Below are 20,410 nucleotides of genomic sequence, written 5' to 3'. Positions count from 1 at the left end.
TTAGTAATTGTATAATCTCATGTTTAACATCAATTTGTGTATTAATTAATAAATACTGTGGACATGTTTAGAAGATAAAAATAAAAAATTTCAAAAGGAAAAAGGACAAATAACTGAATTACTTAATAAAGAAAATCACAAAATTAATGTTAAAGTAGCTTTTAATTGTTATTTAGTGAACTCAATGTGAATCATCTCAGTCTTTGACTTTAAGATGGAGATGATGTCGCCAGCAGGGCATCAAACTTCAGTACTTAAGTATCAAATGAGTATGAAATAAGGGACATTCAGAAGACTTCAGAGCCGAGTTCACAGCAGGGAGAATAAAATAATGGTCCAAAGCGCCATAAAGTTTTGCTCAAGTAGCCGGCGACGCTTCGCTCCAGGAGGGAGATACCAGTCAAACAATCAGAACATTAACTTCTAGAATCAGTCGACTCTCGTACAAAAGATACAATTAACTATTAACTGCTCAGAGGCACGAAATACTCATACAAAATACTCTAAAATGACAGCCTCATGGTCGTTTGTCTCCAACAGCCAGTCACATCCACGTCTGTCCAACATGTCATGTGTTTTTCCTCTCATAGGAAATGAAAATCAACCGTCTATGGACAGTTCAGAATCAGAACTAGTATCCAGTATAAAATACTGAATAAAGGTGAGAACCACAGACAGGAGTACAGACAGAAAGACTGGAAGAAGGAAAGAAAATTTAGAACATGAACTCTGACAGCTTTTCTCACCTTCATGTTTTATTGTTAAATCGCATCAGACTGCAGAATAAATCCTTTTCTCTTAACCTTCATTTCTCTTCCAACGTCCACTTCCGTCTCAGCCTGAAATATCCAACCACGGGGCGGTAAAACTGTCCCTCGCATCCGCTCATCGGTAAACTGGTGGAGTCGTGGCAGCAGGCCAATCAGGAGCCGGTATCGGTGTCCATGTCATCGGTGTCGTCGCCCTCCGAGCGGCAGATCTCCTCCAACGCCAGCTCTGACAGGAAACAGGACGTTTATTGGTTGGATATTTGTGTCAACATCCGTACAAAAGGTCAGAATTAATAAATCATCAGAAAATCGAGTGTGGAATTGGGAAGAAACATGGAAAAATTAGATGAAAGCATCTCCTGGCATGTTTTCGGTAGAAACGGATCAAAAGCCAAGAATTACCACTGTCATTTATGCCGACTGCTCCAAAAATGTGGGATTTTACGTTCTGCCTGGATGTCGGTTTCACTTTTACCAGAAAACCTCATGACTTCTGGCTCTTCATGGCAAAGAAAACACTTTTCCACAAAATGTCTAATGACGCTACAGTCACAAGAAGATTATTTACAACTGCATTTGACTCAGCATTGTGTGCGTTTCTGCGTACCCTCGCTCTCGCTCAGCTCGGGGATCTTCCTCAGCGTGTCCCGTACGGCCGGGATCACCTGGTCGTACATGTGCAGCAGCGGCCTGCAGCTCTCCGAGAAGCTGCCGTGGTGCAGCAGCAACCAGTGCAGCAGCAGCAAACACTCTCTGAGCAGAGACGCCGCCGCGCCGCGCCACCACGGCGTCGACGGGGCGGGGCACTTCTGTGAGGGCGGGGCCAGGCCTGAAAGAACGACACCAACAACAGTCAGTGTGTCGGCTGTCGGAATGGAGCGGTGCGTTTTCGGAGCCTTGTGTTTTAAATCTGACCTGTTGAATCTGTCAGATCATGAGAACCACGAAGATCCAACCACTGACGATGGAAAACAATCACCACGGTCTGGACCAACTGAGAGAGAGGGGGGGAAGAGGCTTGGGTTGAAAGCGGCAGCAGAAAGTTTCATGTCACTATATGAAGAGCCGGTCAGAGAGATTTACCTCCGTGTAACACTGACAGCTGCTGTGCTGGCTGCCGGTCCAGCTCTCCGCTCGCTGAGTCAGCAGTTTGCTCAGCAAACGAACCACCTGAGACACAAACACAACCAAACACTGTAAAAATCAGCTGCAGCTGGGACAAACAAAGACCAAGCCTTTATAAAAAAAAAACACTGAGGGGTGAAATGACCCGATCTCTACTGGTTCAGATGATAAATTCACTATAAACTGGCTCAGGGAATACCACACAAATGCACTGATGTGCAGCATATGTGCTGTGAAGGTGTTGTATGGTGAATAATGAAAGAAGAAGAGAGAGAATAAAGCAGGTGGACCAGCTGTTACAGCCTCCAGCACAAGGAGAGGAGATCCGTTGGTGCCCCTCCACCGTCCAGCTTCCTCCCTAAAGACCCTTTTACAGTTAGTAAACAATGATGACGCATGCGTGCTATGTAAGGGCATTCACCATGCAACCCTTACAGATTTACCTTCCAGATGTGTGGGGGTGGAATAATTAGCAGGTGGCCCAATAGTTAGTAGTGACGCAGATATGTGCATGTATTGTGTAACATTACACAAGAGAAACCACGCTGTCGTCATGTACACAACGTCAAATACCATGTCATACACTGAGTTTTGAAGCCGTCATTTAAAAACTCAAAAACCTAAAACTCAAACATCTTTGATTGCAGCCGTAGATGCTGCCGGTGTTTCGGTTTAACGAGCGATCCTGTTTTATGGCGACTCGGCCGATTGCGTCCGTAGTGACGGCAGCTGTTGAAACACATGAGCAGAACAGAAAGTATGTAGGCGTCCTCGTAAAAAGACTTCAATCTATTTGAAACACATCGGTGTTTATTATCTATATCAACCATTTACGTAAGTTACTACCAGCAGCCACGGGAGCGAATCAGCTGAAAGTCACCAGTTAACCCGTTGCTCTGATGGAAGGCCACGGGGTAAAATGTTAGAAGACGCCGGCTGTAAAGAGTCCATACAGCGTCTTATATAAAGCCTTGTTGGATCGTATGTGGCGTGAAAACACTCGTCAGGTTGCCAACATCTTTTCCCACCAATTCTTTGCACAACAACATCTGTCACTTTTCATGAAAGCACAACGGCATGAGTCATTTTCCACATCTGAACAATTATTGGCGTTGATAATACAGAGACGCACAAAAGACACAGTTGTTGGAGAGAGAAAGCGATCACGGAGGCGGTGAGAAGCGACCTGGAGGAGGCGTTCACACTGGAAAAAGTTTTATTGAAACGTAATTAAACCATGCTGTTATTCATCTACATCCCCCTGTAGAATGGGGGAGTCTCTGCAGCGTGTGTGTGTGTGTGTGTGTGTGTGTGTGTGTGTGTGTGTGTGAGACCTGCAGGTCCAGCAGGATCCAGTCTGTGTGTGTTGGCTGGTTGTCTGGTCTGTTTCTGATGAACTGGAACAACTTCAGGAAAATACACGGATCTACAGAAAACAAACACAAATCAAAACACTGCTTCCGTGAGGTTTATTAGGGGCGGAACCTTTAATAACGGGGTGAATATGAAAAGAAAATAAAATAAAGAAGAAATACCATCAAAGAGAGGTTTCTTAGTTAATAATGACGAAGTGTACTTCAGATAGAGTAGAAGTATCTGCAGTAACAGAGCTGTGGCTCACCGTGCTGAGAGCAGAGCTGCCGAGTCAGCGTCTGGTGGTCGGACATGGACGCCAGGACAGACACACTCCCCGAAACCGTCTGCAACCTGCAGTCTGCCGACAAGCACACACACACCGCCTGCAACACACACTGCAACCTGAGACACACACACACACACAGTTTAATAAGTCGTTTCTATTGGCTGTTATGTCACCGTGGTAACCAGGATTCACTGTCACTTTTACATAACTGACAGTGGAAAAGTCATCAGCCCACACAGACTCTCTGCTCAGCCGCTCCTCCGCCTGCAGGAGGATTCCTCTCAGGTGAGTGTTGCATCATACGTGCGTGTGTGTTACGCTGGATACTCGTCAACGCGACGTCATTGGAGGAATGTAAAAAAAAAAAGGGAGTTTCATAGAGGGTGACGTGCTTCCTGCAGCTTTCGGCTGAATACAGAAACTTAAAACCTTCCACTTTTGTTGGCACGGGAACAAACACACGTTTTGTAATCAACTGATATCTTTTAGACGGGACCACTTTTTAACACTAACGTGCGCATTTTGGATGACAAATTAATGACATTTAATGTGAAGTATTCAAACAAAAGTAACATTCATGTTCATCCCTGAGATGTTTTTTTTTTATATTTTAATGAACAAATCTGTCTCATATGATCCGACCACTTCACTGTGAAGCGTCATATTTCCATTAAAATCTGATAAGATTGTAAAAAAAAACACAAAAACCCCCCAATATAACCCTGATGTGACCTTTAACCTCCTGTCTGCAGTGTGTGTGTGTGTACCTGTCAGCATGCGTGTGCGACGTCCTCTCGATGAGGACACACAAAGTCTTCGTGGCATTGAGGGCAAGCTCCTCAGTCGGCGAGACGCCGCCTGGCCTCGCTTCACACAGCCGCAACATTGACCCCAGCAAGGCATTCTGGGAGCACAGACCCACACCTGCAGCGGAGTGTTCGCTCTGAGACCAAAAGGGAGGGTGCATGATTTAATTCAAGGGGCAAATCTCCGTCCAGGAGGGTTAAGATCATCCTGTTATTATGATTAACATCAACAATATGTAGTTGATGTTTCAAGCTTGCCCCTCTCGACATGAATGCAGGTAGGTTAGGTTAATCCAGTAAAATACAGCACAATAAGGTTGAAAGTGTGTGTGTGTGTGTGTGTGTGTGTGTGTGTGTGTGTGTACCTTCATGTCTGTAACTCGGCTCTGACTCTCCTTGGATAACACAGCCTCCACCACCTGGGAGTGAAGATGAAGCAGGAATGTGTTGATTTAATTCCAACAAGGAAGGACACACTTACACTTGAGACTCAATCAAAAAAGAAAAAGAAGCTGCAGATCCAACAGCCTTGTAATTAAACAGGTGATTAAATGTCTGTACGTCAGAATGAAACCTTGACTTTTACGTCTACTGGGTCATTACAGATGTGTTGTTACGCTCATCACCTCGTCACTGTGGACCAGCAACAGGTAGAGGATCCTCAGAGCGGCGAGACCAGTGTCCTCCACGCTGAAACCAGCAGCGGGAGCAGCGCTGCCTGCTGGGAGCGAGCTGGCAGAGGTGGAGTTCGACCCACTGCTGCTGGCGGAGGTGGAGCGGAGGGAGTCCAGAGCCTGACAGAGCCGAGACAGGTGAAGGTCCACCAGAGGGAGGAAGAGGACGGCTCCAGGACACAACCTGCACAAACACAGGGAATCATTTAGTTTGGATTTAGTTCCCCAAATCAAAGTGAACGTCCGTATCAGTACTTTTCTAAATGAGCATGGTTTGATGTTTATTGCTTACTTTTGCAGTTGTGATGTGTAAACATATTTTACTTACATGCTGTTATTAAAAAGGAAAAGGTAAAGGTTTTGAGGTTCAGTATAAAAATGCAAATAAACAATCAATCCAATTTAATTTAATGTATTTAGCCCCAAAGCACAAATTTTACGATCCGGACCCTAATCAAATAAGTAAAACACTCACAAAAAAGGGAAAAAAGGCAAGAAACCACAGGGAGAGTAACCGACTTGTCTTTTGGTGGCACAGTTACCTCATTTGGCCACAAGAGGGCACTGCTGTCCACATAAGTGATCAGCTTTAACTGTGTTTGGTTGTTCTGCATTCTTCAGTGGGAAGTTAGGAACTGATTTGATGCGTCTCCGTCAGTCTACCTTTTGTTTCTGCCGCTGGCTGCAGCTGCTGATCGGGTCTGACTCAGCATGTTGAGCCCAGTTGCAGCCAGACTCTGGACCGGACTCAGAGCAGCACTGGGAGCTCCGCCTCCACCGCCACGGACGCTGGCAGCTGCGTCGGAGTGGAGCAGAAAACCTGCCGACTCGCTGACATCACAACTTACAACACAACGGACAAAACAACACCACAACACATATTAGTCTTTTGTAATATATAATATATATAACACTATTACCACCGATGATGTCATGGTTGTGTACCTAGATGTCAGGTGGATGCCAGTCAAACTCATAGACAGGAGGTGAGACAGGCCGAGGCTGCTGGGAGACAACGGCTGCTGCAGCAACAAGCCCAGCAGGACGACACCTGGAGGACAACAAAGAAAACAACATTCATGAGAAGAAAGAGTTCTGACTTTCAGTCTCCATGATCCTACATTTCCCACAAAGCAACTGCATGTAGACTTTGAGTAACACAAACAAATAACACAAAGCAAATTTTCGCCTCACGCTATTCATGCGAGTTTGAACGCCGTGTTAATCGAGTGTTAATTTGCACCAGACGTGCCGGAGGGGAGGGGGCTTACCTCCACGTAGACACCTATAATGCTGTTCATAACATCACCCAGAGGTGCTCTATGAATTAAACTGAGCTGTATTCACATCCGTAATCACGCCTCAATCACGCTGCTCTCCGCAAATTTGCATCAGTAAATGTGCTACGCGTTTGATGTGAACACACCTTTAGAGTCTAATGAGTTCATTATTTAGGCTGACTAGTTTAAAAATGAGAAACCTGTCAGGAAGAGATTTTAATTAAACTGTGCTGCACGTTATTCGCTGCGGACCGACCTCGTTGCTGAGCGTGTGCAGGTCTGATGGTCAAGAAGGGGTCCGGGCGAGTCACTTCCTGCCGGTCACCTGATCTGCTGCTGGACGCCCCTCGGTCGGCTGGAAGACACAAAGAAACGACACTTTCAGTTGTCCCGTTTTACAACCGCCACAAACCTTCATCACGTGACCCACCATCTCTCCACGCCTTCGACGGCGTTCCTCTCGATGGGACCTGGGCTCCGAACGCCTCCTTGGTGATGAAGCCATTTCCTGTCGGAGAGGGGGAGCCGTTCCCTTGATGAATCTGGGCGAGACAGCTGAGCACTTTAGGACTGAGAGGAGACGAAGACAGACCAGCCAATCAGATTAGAGAGAAGACAACCAACCAACGAGAATAAACTAGCTTTGTAAATTACCCAGAACGTATTGGTTTGTAATATGGATGATGACCGACCTGTGTCGAGGTAGTGGAGAGGCTGTCTTGGTTTTGTCTGAACCGTGACGTTTGGTTTTCATCTCGTTGATCTCTGCTTCTTTAAACTGCAGCTCTGACTGCAGTGACTGAACCTGAGCACAGAGAACGTGTCGTCATGGTGTTATTTTGAGAATTATACGCGTCAGTATGTGTGTGTTTCAGCTCCCACACCTTCCGGTTGAGCTCCTTCTCCTTGTCGCTCTGCTCTTTCCGTCTCTGGGTCTCCAGCTGGATCTGGTTCTGCCTCTGGGTCTCCTTCTCCTGCTGAGCTCCTTTCAGAGAGTCCCTCAGGACCCGGATCTCCCCACTCTTCAACACAATCTCCTCCTCCACCTCCTTCAGCTAAAGACGTATACATCCACCAGGACAGATTTAAAAGTCTGTTCCCAGCTCATACGAATTATTCACAATACCTGATATTAAACCAAACTGATGGTACATCTCGTCTGCTTTGGAAGGTGTTTACAGGGCAGCTCCCTCTAGACAGGTGATGCATGATACCGCTTTTTTTAAATAATCAAAATAGTTTATAAGCATATTAGTAATGATGTACTAACGAATTAAGTTAAACTATAAACCAGTCTGTAAATTGAACTGTTTTTCTTTTATAATTTATCATTTCTTTTCTTCTTTTTTTTTTTACTGTTTTGTGACTAAGAGTCTTTTAAAACTCACAAGTTGTTGTTATTTTCAATATATCTATATTTGCACTCGTCCAACTTCCAATTTCCCTCGAGATAATTAAAAAAGCATCAGTCATGAAATCATCATGAAAATGTATTCACGCTTTAATCTCAAATGCAAAATCTCTGCTCTGATTATGTTGTTTTGTTCACTCTGCTCTAAGTTTGGCAAAAGATTACTATTGGATGTTTAAACGAAAGAAAAGTTGTATAAAGTGAGAAGCCAGTGAGTCTCACCTTCCTCTTCAGCTCTGCATGTTGAGCCTCCAGCAGACTGAAGGAGTCTTCTCTGTCCGACCCAAAGCGCTGCGGCCTGTTACCTGAACACACCAAACTAAATGGTAGAAATATACACAAGATCCCAGCGTGTGTGTTGTTTACTGCAACAGACACCCAGCGACCACTCAGTCAGTTCTTCTTTCAGACGCCGTCTGTATTTTCTCTTCATTTATGGATTCACACGACTCACTCATTTCCATTCATCGTGCAACATTTACACTTTCAACACCTCCTCTCTGGTGTGGATCTTCATCTGTCCTCTTTCACATCTCGACTGTGCTCATGAAGCCTTCAAACACCGTTTCGCCTTGATGCAGAGTTCGTAGTCAAACAAAGATGTCTGACGGGAGTTACTCAGACATCCGTTATAGTTCTTTATCTTTAAAGAGGCGAGAAAGATTTTCTCGTCACGTCATTTCTAAAGCTATTATTAGTTCATTTAAATTGTCATTCTGCTTTTTCAATTTCACAAGATATTGGAAATCTATTTTTGTGAACTCTATCCGTTTCAAACCCAAATTGCCTCGTGGTCACATACGGAGAGGAAAAACAACGTTATTTTTCTTGTGATATCAAATAAGATAGATTTCACAATTAATTTATTTTGGACTCAGCACCTGGACAGATACACGTATCCGTTGTGGAATAAATACGTAATCTTCTACATTTATGGCTTATTTTTTCTTTAGTCTCAACATCAAAATTAGTGCAGCTTCCTAAACATAATTGAATAATTATTAATTAAAGGACAGATGATAATGCAGTTAAACTTCTAGTCTGAACTCACCGGGAGGCTCTCTGCTCGGCATCGCCACGTTCCCTCGGTTGCAGCTGCCGGACCCAAACGTGTTCTCATTACTCTGATTGGTTGTGGCTCTGCTCACGGGTTTGCTCTGCCCTGCAGACGGTGTCCAGGCGGACCCGCGGGCAGGCTGCATCGGTTTGTTTCCTGGTTTAGACCCAAGCGCAGGTGCAGCAGCTGAGGTGATGGCCTGCGAGGCAATGATGTCAATCTCATCCAGATCATCCTGGGTGAAGTCCTCGTCATCGCCGAAGGGGTCGTCAAAGGCCACCGCTGTCACTACGTCGTGGTTCAGGCCTCTGAGGCGTTTGTTAGGGGGGCAGTTCATTCTGGGGAAGGAGGAAGAGGCACGTTAATCAGCTACTGTTGGATGTTGGAGGAAAAAAATCACGTCTAATTGACTAAACGTCACGTCTGTTGTCTAAAAACAGTAATGCAACTTCAAACGAAGTGACCTTAATAGTGTCAAAATATCAGAACATTATTTCGCTCATATTTTGACATTCATACAATGAACCATATCTAAGTACAAAGTTCAGTGAACATTTTTTGTATTAAATCAGGAAATTCTGCTCTAAAAAAACAAACTAATATTGATTCAGAAAACTGAAAAATGTAGTTACCTGTAAATAAATGAACTTGAGTTTAAGATGCATTTGATTTGAACACTTCATAGTCATCAATTCGTATGATTCATTGATTCTCTTCACATTTTAGAGAGCTTCAGACCTAACTTTAGGACCCTTCTTTCCACCGTTTCTGGTGCTTTGTGTGTTTGTATGTGTATTTATATATATATAATATCCATCAGCAGCAAGTTGATTTAACAGAGATGCATCTTAAACCAGAAGGGAGTACCGTTGACCCAATCTTCACACTGAAGAGTTTAGTAAATGTTCAGCAGGAATGAAAACATGTTGTCTAGTTTAAAAGGGTTGATTAAACGAGGTACACCAGCGACGTGGACTTTAACCTCTAAACAAGCCATAAACTAGTGAACTAGTCGTTAGAGGTCCAGATCTCCTGGGTCTCTCTGTTACCTTGTTTCCTGCTGTTGCTCCCGTTAGCCGTTAGCTAAAATGACAACTAGCCGTGCTTCCAACGAGAAGCTAGCGTGCTAAGCTATCACAGCTCACACGTCACAACAGTACGGAAGGTTTGCGGTCAGTTCACGCTTCATAAAATACACGTTAGAGCCGTTCCTTTAAACGACGCTTCGATACTTCATTAAACGGTAGCGAGCCGTGAACCACACGAAGTTTCGGGATAAAAATGAAACGTTCCGAGCGCTCCGGTGCCGCTGACAATCTGACCAATCAGAGCGCTGCTTTGGTTTGTCGGACCAATCAGATGCGACCATGCGCTGGCCTAGTTGCTGTACAACTCCCCGTTTGAGACAAACTGTACTAAACGCGCAAGCGTGTGTGTGTGTGTTTGTGTGTGTATTATATACCGTGTATATATATATATATATATATATATATATATATATATACACATACATATATATAAATATATATATAAATATACATATATACATACATATATATATATACACATATAAATATATATATATATATACATATATATATATATACACATATAAATATATATATATATATATATACATACATCTATATATATATATATATATATACATATATATATATACATACATCTATATATATATATACACACACACACATAAATATATATATGCACCTCCTCCAAATAACAATAAACAAGTAAAACAACAAAAAATGAAAATCAAGTACTGCAACAGTATATAATGTATGTTTTTAAAATTAAAAAGCTGTTCTATGCAAGGACGTGTGCAAAAAAATAAATAAAATAAAATAAAATAAATCAGAATTAGGTAGAGAGCCAAGCCAGGTACCATCTCTAAAGCCCACTGCATTCACACGTTATTAATTCTACATACAACATACGTGTAAAAATGACATGCTGTGGTTTTGCATAGATTATGCGTGGGACTATTTCTTGGCCAGGTGCAGTACCTTCTTGGGGACTCCGTTGGTTGCCTGGCAACGACACACCGATGAAAAAAACCCTCCTCTATCCACCTCATTCCTCACGCACTTTGTATTTATAGTCCATCGCAACACATCACATGCAACATTTTCACCCTGCGACCCCAATGAAAATGATCATGCATGTATTTAAGAAAATGAATATAATAGATAATACATTTTTACTTATAACAGCCGACATGTTGGTAATCCGATTAGTGAGCCCAGTTTCTAGCCGCACCTTATTTCAAAGGATGATGGATGTTTGACTTTCTACACACAGAAGCTTCTTGTGGCTTCTCAGCAACAGCGAGTGTGCTTTCCATTTTTAGATACAGACAGGTCTGTGTGTCGCAGCTGAGGCTCTACAGTGTGTGTGTGTGTGTGTGTGTGTGTGTGTGTGTAACACTGACACATGCTCGCTCTCTCTCCGCCTCCATACTTCAGTACAGAAATGGCTCAGCGACAGGCATCCAGATGCACCCAGCATCATCAGCAACACACGCACGCACGGATGCACACACACACACACACACACACACACGCACACACACGCGCACACACACACATGATCGTCACATCCATTTGCAGCACTATAGTGTCACTGGTATCACCACTGTTATGCAGGTCAGCTCTTCATGTCTTACAAAGATAATTCATACGCAAAGCCACACACACACACACACACACACACACACACACACACACACACACACACACACACACACACACACACACACACACGCAGGGCAGGCAAGTTAGTTGCCATAACAACCAAACAGTCAAAGCAGGGTCACTGAGTGAATCCGGTGAGATGAAGCCTACATACGTGTGCGTGCGTGTTACTGCAGAGCAGCGGGGCGGCTGCTACGCTGGTATGTTTCTGATTCTGCTCATGGTTTGGACACATTTCTGACTGTCCTCTCCCACAGTCTCCTTTCAGGAAGCACTGTCCAATTAGAGCTATGTTCACATCAAGATGTCCAGGATGTCTACTGTGATGTGATGTCCACGGACAGACATTTACCCAATTGGGAGTCAGCGAGTTCAAACATGACAAGATTAACTCGGGAGTTCAAACTGGAATAGAGTGCAGCAGGAATGAGTCCTAAACCCCACAAATACCCCACATCTATCTATCTATCTATCTATCTATCTATCTATCTATCTATCTATCTATCTGACAACTCAGCGTCTCCAGCTGACTTATTGATGTTTGTAGCTGATTCATTATGATTATAAAATGAGTATACTGAAATATGGTTTTAAATATTAACATGCATCACATAAATGTCAACCATGAAGGAAAAATACATCCACAGTTGACCCAGGGCCTGCATCACATCAATATGGTGCATTAGTGTTTCATGTATAAAACAGTTGATTTTGCTGCTACTTGGACATTCTACCATAGAGCACATTAATGTGCATTTTACTGCAGCACTTAATAAGATTAACGATTTAAATGAACTACTTTCTATCATGAGACTGAACCATTGAAATGTGTTGATGTGCTTTGGTCTCGGTTATTAACAGCTGCTATAATTCCTACAAACTACCAGATGCTCTATCGCTGTGTTTGCTGAGCTCAAGACCCGGAAAGGTTCAAATCCTATTTTTTCTTTCGGGATAAACAGAAAAAAGGTCAAAAGGCTTCCTCCGTCTTTGTTTGCCCATTACTAGTCAAAAAGGTTGTGTTTGCATCACCTCAGGTTCAGTTTCAGATCCGGCTGTCCTCAGGTGCCTTCTAGATTATGTCCATGTCTTTATTTCTTAATCAATTTGTGCAGATTTTAATTCTGAAAAATGTTGGACCCAATCTGAGGCAGAAGATCTCTAGTAGTCGTGAGGGACTACATCCCCCAGCATGCCTTGAGCAGCATCTGCTGGAGGATCCTAGATGAACAGCTAGAAGATGGATGGTTGGGTGGCGCGTTACTGTGAGTATCGCTGCAGTACGGACTCCCTCCTGCACATTTAGAGACTTCATGAGGAGTTCCAGCCAGATAGGAAGACATCCAGAGGGAGACCGCTGCATCCGATTGGCTGATGACCCTTAACAGGCCACCAATCAGACACCCTCCTCACTGTGTGACTGCGTGTTTCCCTCTCCATCTCCCGACACACTGTGTCAGCCTGCGCATATTTTTATGTTTGCAGGTCTGCATGCATGCATGACTGAGTGTGTTTGTGTGTGTGAGAGAGTGTGTGTGTGTGTGCAGGATGCTAAAACCTGGAGCTGTGAAGGAGGGGGAGGGGCGAGGACTGAGACGCTGAAGAAATAGATGAAAAAAGAAAGAAAGGCAGATAAAGAGGAGAAGAAGAAGGGAAGAGGAGGATAGCGAGTAGAGGAGGAGTGAGTGATTGTGAAAGACAAGCTGAGGAGAGATAGACGGAGGGAGTGAGGAGGAGGAGGAGGAGTAGACGATCTGCTGGAGGAAGCAGCAGCATCGGAGATTTTCACAGGATCCGAGGCAGCTGCCCTCTGTTGCCGTGACGATGGGCTGCTGGCTCTCTGGACCGTGGATGGGTGACCAAACGGTGAGTGTCCAAAGACTTGATGATACTGTGTGTTTTCTGACGTGTGATTTGAAGATGGAACGGAGCTCTATAAGGCACTTAGGTTTGAGTTTGAGTGCGCGTGTGTATAGATGCAGATGCAAAATGTCATAATTCCATGATGTGTACAGGATGTGTGTGGATAATGAATCCCATTTATGAGTGTTTGAATCTCAAACAGTGAATTTGTAGAATTCTCACGCCGTGTGCATAAATGAGGTTAATTTTCATCATCTCCATCGGCTGACGGCTCACCGTCGTCCTGCTGCCGTCCTCTGTATTCACACACAGGTGCCATTTTGTGCTTTTCAGCTCATGCTGCGTGCATGTCCGGTTGAATGTAGCGGAGGGTGAGTCATGGTTGTGATGTGCTGGAGTTTACAATACTGTTCATGCGTCTAATTCGGTGGCTGCTGAGATGAGTGGATGTGTGTGTGTGTGTGTGTGTGTGTGTGTGTACGCGCATGTGTGTACGCCTCTGTGTGCGTGTGAGGATGAGCCTGACATTGGTTCGTAGGTGTTAACCATTTGATGGAAACGTGGACACAATGTTCACATTCGGCATATTTGATTAAGATCGCTCAAAATTCGAGCGTTCCTCACATTGTAATAAATCCACGATGTGTCTGCAGGCAGAGTCGTGTCTTGTGACCCAGTTGCATAATACCGACAAATTCAGTTTCCAGTGAGTAGCGTGTTGTTCACACTGTTAAAAAAGAGACTAGTAGTGCAGTTAAAATGGCAGCGTGCAGAGTTAAATTTGATTGTGACCGTCGATGCCGTTTTCCCACGATGACAGGATTAAAGCATTCCTGTAGTGAGTCGCTCCGTCACTTCCATAAAGTGGTCGGACTTGGGAGAAATACATTTTAAAAAAAAGAGGAAAGAAAAAGAGTGCAGTAGAGCGTGAGCCATGTTGACTTTTAGTCCTTTCTATGGGTCACTGGATCTTACACTTCCCATAATGCAACTGGATAGTCTCTCGTGATTAGACCCTACCTACCTTTTTAAAACTCCTACATCTCCAGTTTATAGAGCAGGATTTCTGTCTACACATTTGTAGTCTTCAAGCCCAAGCTGAGGCAACCCCAATGACATCACAATGACATCACCGGGGCTACCGACAAATTTCCACCAGAGCCGAAGTAGACATTATGCGTTTAGGCGCTACGGAGGACCAGTCATAAACCATGACCAGTAAAGTGATCTACATGTGTCAAGTCTGAGTCGGGAGTGGGAAAGCCCAACACGGAGCTGACCGGGAACGAATGCACTAGCAGTGCAGTGAAGTTGTCAATAAGCATATTACTTTATGTTAACGCAAGAGTTCCAACTGTGTTTGAAAATCATTGATAGAAAAATATAATTGGCGAACATTTGGGAAATTGTTTGATATTAAATGATTGACATACATTTGAGCAATAGGTCATTCTGTTTGAGATTTTACATTTTTTTGTGAAAAAAAAAAAAAGATTTCTCATTATAATCAGATTCTTTGACATTATGAGAAGATATAATGAAGCTCTACTGTCATAGTTTTATATAATTTCATTCATTGAGTAACTCCAACTCCAATGAGCTTCTTAGCCTCTTTAAGCTCATATTGTTTGTTTTATGACTCATTAACTATTTGTGTTCTACAAAGTTCTATCTGGTGAAAACGGTGAAATGCATATCGGTTATGGATTTTTTTTTAAGAGTTGGTGAAGTCCAGAGCTAACAGGGAGTGAACTCACACAGGTGTTTGCTCACAACATATTATCCTCTTCCTCTGTCTGCTTGTCTCAGGTGAATGGGCGAAGTCTTGCAAACCTGAGCCAGCGGGATGCTCTGCGGATCCTGGCGGCCAGTCAGCGTCCAATCACCATGCAGATCAAGGGACAGAGGGGGTGTGGCACCGAGGCAGAAAGGGCAATATGGGAGCCCCTTCCCCTCAACCTGCAGCACCTCAACCTGCCCCTCCCACTGATGGCAGGCCTCAACGCCTCCAGCCCTTCCTACCAAGACAGGTACACGCACACACACACACGCACACACACACACACACACACACACACACACACACACACACACACACACACACACACACACACACACACACACACACACACACACACACACACACACAAAGACAATGTGATGAGGATCTGTGCAGTTTGGTAAAAGTCTGATTCATGCAGAAAGCATGCAATTCAATCAAAGTAAAAAATCTCTTTTTCCACAACCTGGATGTTGTTTTGAGAAACAGAAACTATCAATACTGACTAGGCTGGCTACATTTAATACCGGGCGACAGCAATGTAAGGAATGCTGATGACTGTCAAATTGAAAGTCAGTATGTAACAGCATGTATGTACAACAACAACATAAAGTACATCAGGTCAAAGCTGAACTCTTCTCTGTGAACGGACCAGTATGATGGAAAATGGACTATAATAGGGTCTTTAATTCTACACAGTCTGTCTTGAAAACATCTAAATCATGTGTCCTTGTTGTTGTTTCAGACATTATTACGCCCATCTGTCTCTGCCACAAGATCACTGTGAAGGAGGACGGTACGGCTACATGTCCAGCTCCCCACGGGACACTGTGGACATCGGCCACCAGGTGCGATAACAAACGTACACGCTGAATAGAAATGTTACACTTTGAAATGCAACAAACTACTAAAAAAAATATTGGATATCAAATTAATATGTATCTGACCAATCAATTTCAAATGTTTTACCCTCGAAGTTTAGTCCAGATTTGACAACAAAATCTTACAATAAATAAATAAATGAACAACCAATAGACATACAAAAGCTTTGTCTCGTTTCTGATTTTCTGTTTCACATCATCAAACCCCCAGGATCCAGAACTGACCGGTCGTGGACCAAAGGAACAGAACTGCCTGATGGGATGTTGCAATACAAACTTAGAAGAACCTAACGGCTGTCACAGTCAGGTATCCAAAACTGTGCTGTTTTTGTTAACAAAATCATTACCTTTCTTGTTCTGAGAAGAAATAACAGAAGCTGAGTGATTGCAATTTTTTTTTAAATCACTCTTTAAATATCCCAGTTTCTCTTGGCCAAAGATATATCTGTGACTAAATGCGTCATCACACAGAAAAAATACTGAAATGTGAAGTTATTTATAGTGTTCTGGTGGGTATTTGTGTAAAATTGGGACTGAGGAAACCTGTTGTTGCAGACGGATGATGAGGATTTCATGCTGGAGAAGCCGATGGGCTTCCTGCCCCTCCACCATGAGCTGGACAGCGGACTGGGCTGGACTGATGGCTCCCTCCACCAGGGGGACCTATCGGGGCTGGAGACCGAGGAGGGAGGCCTGGAGGACTGTCATCCACATGGGGGCCTCGCTCCAGGGGGCTGTGGGGGGTTCGGAGGTGGCGGCTCTCCTTCTTCTGAGTCCTTTATTTCCTCGGAGCTCAGCGACTCGGGCTTCTACAGCGTGAGCACCGGGGAGTTCAGGCACTTCCAGAGGCTGCTGGAGAAACGGATGCGGCTGTACAACGCCCGGCTGCAACATCAGGGCGAACCCTGCGAGAGGCGAGAGCGGCGCGACAGCTGCCCCAAGAGCCACCGCGAGCTGCTGGAAGCCATCCCCGAGACGCTGACCATGCAGCCTCAGTGCCCACGCCTGCAGCTCGAAATGGAGGAGGGCGCTGGGCCCCTCATGGATATACCACCCCGCGGACTCTTCAGGTAGAAAAACTCCCCCTCCAAAATGACAGCTGCACAAAATAATGCACACATATCGAAAATAGACTCATTTAAAGCCAAAGAAACATCTCCAAAATCCTAAAGCAAATCCAGTTTCCTACGATAAAGCTTTCAAAGATTACCATGATCTGGATGACTGAGAATCTTCACAAACAACATGGTGGTTTCCATGGTAACAACCATGCATACCAAAGAAAACATGGCGCAACATTGTTGAGGAACCAGAAATAAGACTGCAATAACCCTTTGGAAAATGTATTCTGCCTTTGCTTCACTAATACATTATTATCATTATTGCCAGAGTAACTAAGGTTTTAATATTGTCAGTAATGAGTACAGCAGGGTCCTCATTTAAATCAGTTTGGTTAGAAACATTTTTGGTTTGAACTAGTTTAAAATTATATTTTTGTAATTAGTTTTCTGGAGATGGGTAAATGTTTGAAGCTTTTTTCAAATTTACCAAGTAGAATTCATAGTTTTGTGCTATAAATAAAGTTAAATATCTATCTGAAGTAATCTGTTAGATTGGACTCATCTGCCTTCTGAATATCTAGTCCTCAAACAATGCTGTTTGTTTGTTGACTTCACTGTTTGTCTGTTTGTTTTTCCAGGGTTTCTTCGGTCCAGTTCCATAAAGCTGACCGGCCCTGTCTGAACCGTCACAGCTCCAGCAGTGGAGCCCTCTTCAACCCGTCCCACGCCCATGCTGGAGGCTCACGAATGACTGCCCCGGTCCTCTCCACCTGCAGCACCCCCTCAAGCCACCGGAGACCAGTAGTGCCCATGCAGCACCACCAGAGCTCCAGTTCAGTGGGGGTGCTGAGGAGAAGCCGAACTCTGCACCATCGCCCTCCCCCGCAGGAGTACCGCCGTCGAGCGAGCCACCCGGCTTCGCCCTCCTACTGCGCAGCAACCCTGCACCACTGTGGAGGTGTCCTGCCACCCGGTCTGCCAGAGGAAGGTGAGCTAGGGGCCGGCGTGTTGGCTTCTCACCCTGCAAGCCTGGCCCTCCCACCACAACAACACCCCACCGCTCTGGGACATATCCGGGGAGCCAACGCCCACGAGCGATGCTACGACAACAACCCTAATGCCCAGATTGCTCACCACGAGTGGTGGCACTCGCAAGAAAGAAGCTTGATGCCTGAGCAACATGTGACAGAAAGGGACAGAGAGATTGAGAGAGAACTGGAACAAAAAAGGCAAATGCAAGAGAAAGAGCTGGAGAGAGAGAGGGAGGCACAGATACAAGAGGAGATGGAGAGAGAGAGGCAGCAGGAGCTTAGTCGGTGCCGAGCCAGAGAGCAGCAGCAACCCCAGAGTTTGGTCCACCCTCCTCAGGCTGGAGACGTCAACGACACCTGGCCAAAACCGGCCAACCGTCAGTCCCAAGGTGGCGGGGGAGGCAGAGGTCTCTACAGCACCCTGGAGGGCCACACAGGGGCTGGCTCTGCTGCTGGATGGGATGCAAAGAAAGGACCAATGAATGCATGTTCAAGCCCTAATCCCAGTTGTTGTTCGCAGTCAAAACTTAATCCAAGCTCCAAACCCAACCCAGCTTCACGGATCTCCAGGAACCAGCTCCTGAGGGACCGGGCGTCTCAGCTGGCGGATGAACGCAGTGGGATGAGCACAGATGAGGAGAACAATACCGACATGCTGATGGGTCGGTACTGGAGTCGAATGGAGAGAAGGGAACACTTCCTGTTGGCCCGTGAGCAGAGGCAGCAGCAGCTGCAGGCCAGAGGGGGTACTATTCGAGACGCCATCATCAGGGGAGGAGCCATCAGCGTGAGCGGAGGAGCCCCAGTTGGAGATGGAGCTGCACTAGAAAGCAGAGGGGGCGGAGCTCTTGCAGAAGGGAGGTGCAACACAGTTCTGGAGCTGAGTCAGAGGAAGCTTAGTCGTCTGAGGAACAGGAAGCTGTTGGACGACTGGACGACAGTAGAGGAGCTGCTGACTCACGGGACCAGGCTGAACAACCAGGAGGACATGCTGTGTACCAGCTCCCTGCTGACGGTCACCACCGTCTAACTGCATGAGCACCGCGGCTATCCGTAACTCTGTGTGAGTGTGTGATGTTATGCCAACAATATGACATTTTACTGAAGAATCTTGTCCCGTCTTTTCCAAAGTCTCGAGAGAAGATGGATTTCAGGTTCATCTTTGTGTGTCCAGTACGTGTCTAATCTAATCTGTGCAGGTCTGGGAGATGCAATATTCATGTCCTCAGGTCCATGCAGACCCCTTCATAGGTGTTAGTATGCCACCTCATCACATATGACCAAGCAGCAGACTGTACATACCTACAGCACAATGTGCATTGTTTGCCATCTACCCTGCTGTCTCCTTTTTGGAGTATATTTGAGACTTCAGTTACCCACCTACGAAAAACTGGCTCCGCCCTGTACGTGCAGCACAAAGATGAAGCTGATATCCCTCTTTTCATACGTCTCTCACAAAGACAGCCAACAAGATGATTTATGGAAATGTTGCACTGTTCCTTTAACAAGTGTGCGCGAGAGAGGGAACCTCACCGTCATCGCTGTACATCACCTCAACTGATAGCTTTATGTGTGGCTGTGTCGCCACTGTACAGCACTCGGACAAAGTGTGTGTGTGTGTGTGTGTGTGTGTGTGTGTGTGTCAGCGCATGATGCTTATAAAGATGAACGACGGAACAAGGTCGGATGAGCGTGTATGTTTGCATCGTGTGTTTCATGCTACATCTTGCGCTACATTTATTTCACGGAATCTTTGACAAAAAATTACAAAAATGTGGGTTTAGACTCAAACAGACCATTCGATTTCGGGGAGCAATACTGTTCGGCGTGATGTACCTGGCTGTGCACTAACGATAGATCACATACGACTACTTTTACATCAGGGCCACAAAACACATCAACTGTAGCGATGCAGGCAATGGCAACTGAGATTTGATACCAAATCCTGAATGGTTTTTATAGAAACTCTGTTTACAATTAAAATATCAAAAGGTGGGCTTTTGTAACTGAAAGGATAAAAACAAAAAAACACACTTGGTTGTGAAACACTAGTGAAACCGTATTGATCAGGGATGGGGAACAATGTGCCATGGAGGTTTGCAGAGGATTTCAACTTTGTTTGTCGCAATGACGTCATAACATCCAGACTATAATCAGAAAACACGTCCACACCAATTTTCTTTATACCAATGATGAGTTGGAGGTATCAGGAATTCCAGATTGTTTTGTGAAAATAATTCAATCTAAAATGATGGTAATATTGAGACACTAGCAAGAGTATCCAACAATTTAAAAATGATCGAAAGGAAAAAAAC

The 20,410-nt window shown here is 44.8% G+C and overlaps 2 protein-coding genes across 4 annotated transcripts in view; one reads left to right on the top strand and one right to left on the bottom strand.

Annotated features, from left to right (window-relative positions):
• Window positions 1-153: 153 nt before the first annotated feature.
• The window catches only part of atrip (ATR interacting protein), a 62,638-nt gene continuing 42,381 nt past the window's right edge, over window positions 154-20,410 (bottom strand). Inside the window, exons 1-18 of one of the 3 annotated variants that reach the window (XM_084033429.1) lie at window positions 9,815-10,066; window positions 8,760-9,103; window positions 7,931-8,013; window positions 7,182-7,352; window positions 6,990-7,102; window positions 6,728-6,867; window positions 6,554-6,652; window positions 5,963-6,068; window positions 5,681-5,860; window positions 4,970-5,201; window positions 4,709-4,762; window positions 4,305-4,480; window positions 3,517-3,653; window positions 3,230-3,321; window positions 1,854-1,940; window positions 1,686-1,764; window positions 1,378-1,599; window positions 154-996 (exon numbers count right to left, since the gene is read on the bottom strand). In XM_084033429.1, coding sequence (XP_083889555.1) covers window positions 923-996; window positions 1,378-1,599; window positions 1,686-1,764; window positions 1,854-1,940; window positions 3,230-3,321; window positions 3,517-3,653; window positions 4,305-4,480; window positions 4,709-4,762; window positions 4,970-5,201; window positions 5,681-5,860; window positions 5,963-6,068; window positions 6,554-6,652; window positions 6,728-6,867; window positions 6,990-7,102; window positions 7,182-7,352; window positions 7,931-8,013; window positions 8,760-9,102 — 2,388 coding nt within the window. In that variant the 5' untranslated portion in view covers window position 9,103; window positions 9,815-10,066 and the 3' untranslated portion in view covers window positions 154-922. Of the gene's footprint in view, window positions 997-1,377; window positions 1,600-1,685; window positions 1,765-1,853; window positions 1,941-3,229; window positions 3,322-3,516; window positions 3,654-4,304; window positions 4,481-4,708; window positions 4,763-4,969; window positions 5,202-5,680; window positions 5,861-5,962; window positions 6,069-6,553; window positions 6,653-6,727; window positions 6,868-6,989; window positions 7,103-7,181; window positions 7,353-7,930; window positions 8,014-8,759; window positions 9,104-9,397; window positions 9,786-9,814; window positions 10,067-20,410 lie in introns of those variants that run through there. The other 2 variants (XM_084033430.1, XM_084033431.1) reach the window with 2 other exon arrangements.
• LOC311028707 (uncharacterized protein) lies at window positions 13,174-19,270 on the top strand. The gene is made up of 6 exons (XM_084033419.1): window positions 13,174-13,345; window positions 15,152-15,372; window positions 15,868-15,970; window positions 16,215-16,310; window positions 16,559-17,073; window positions 17,703-19,270. The coding sequence occupies exons 1-6, from the start codon at window positions 13,304-13,306 to the stop codon at window positions 19,123-19,125; spliced, it is 2,400 nt and encodes a 799-aa protein (XP_083889545.1). The 5' UTR covers window positions 13,174-13,303; the 3' UTR covers window positions 19,126-19,270.

This window comes from Eutrigla gurnardus (assembly GCF_963514095.1).
Source record: "Eutrigla gurnardus genome assembly, chromosome: 2".
Lineage (NCBI taxonomy): Eukaryota > Metazoa > Chordata > Actinopteri > Perciformes > Triglidae > Eutrigla > Eutrigla gurnardus.
The sequence above is the reverse complement of the archived record's forward strand: the minus strand, read 5'-3'. Positions and strand labels throughout refer to the sequence as shown.

Excerpts from the sequence above, each read along its gene's own strand:
- LOC311028707 (XM_084033419.1), top strand. The coding sequence starts at position 13,304 with ATGGGCTGCTGGCTCTCTGGACCGTGGATGGGTGACCAAACG. Across the intron at positions 15,373-15,867 it reads AGCCCTTCCTACCAAGACAG|ACATTATTACGCCCATCTGT; the intron begins GTACACGCACAC and ends TTGTTGTTTCAG. Across the intron at positions 15,971-16,214 it reads CTGTGGACATCGGCCACCAG|GATCCAGAACTGACCGGTCG; the intron begins GTGCGATAACAA and ends TCAAACCCCCAG.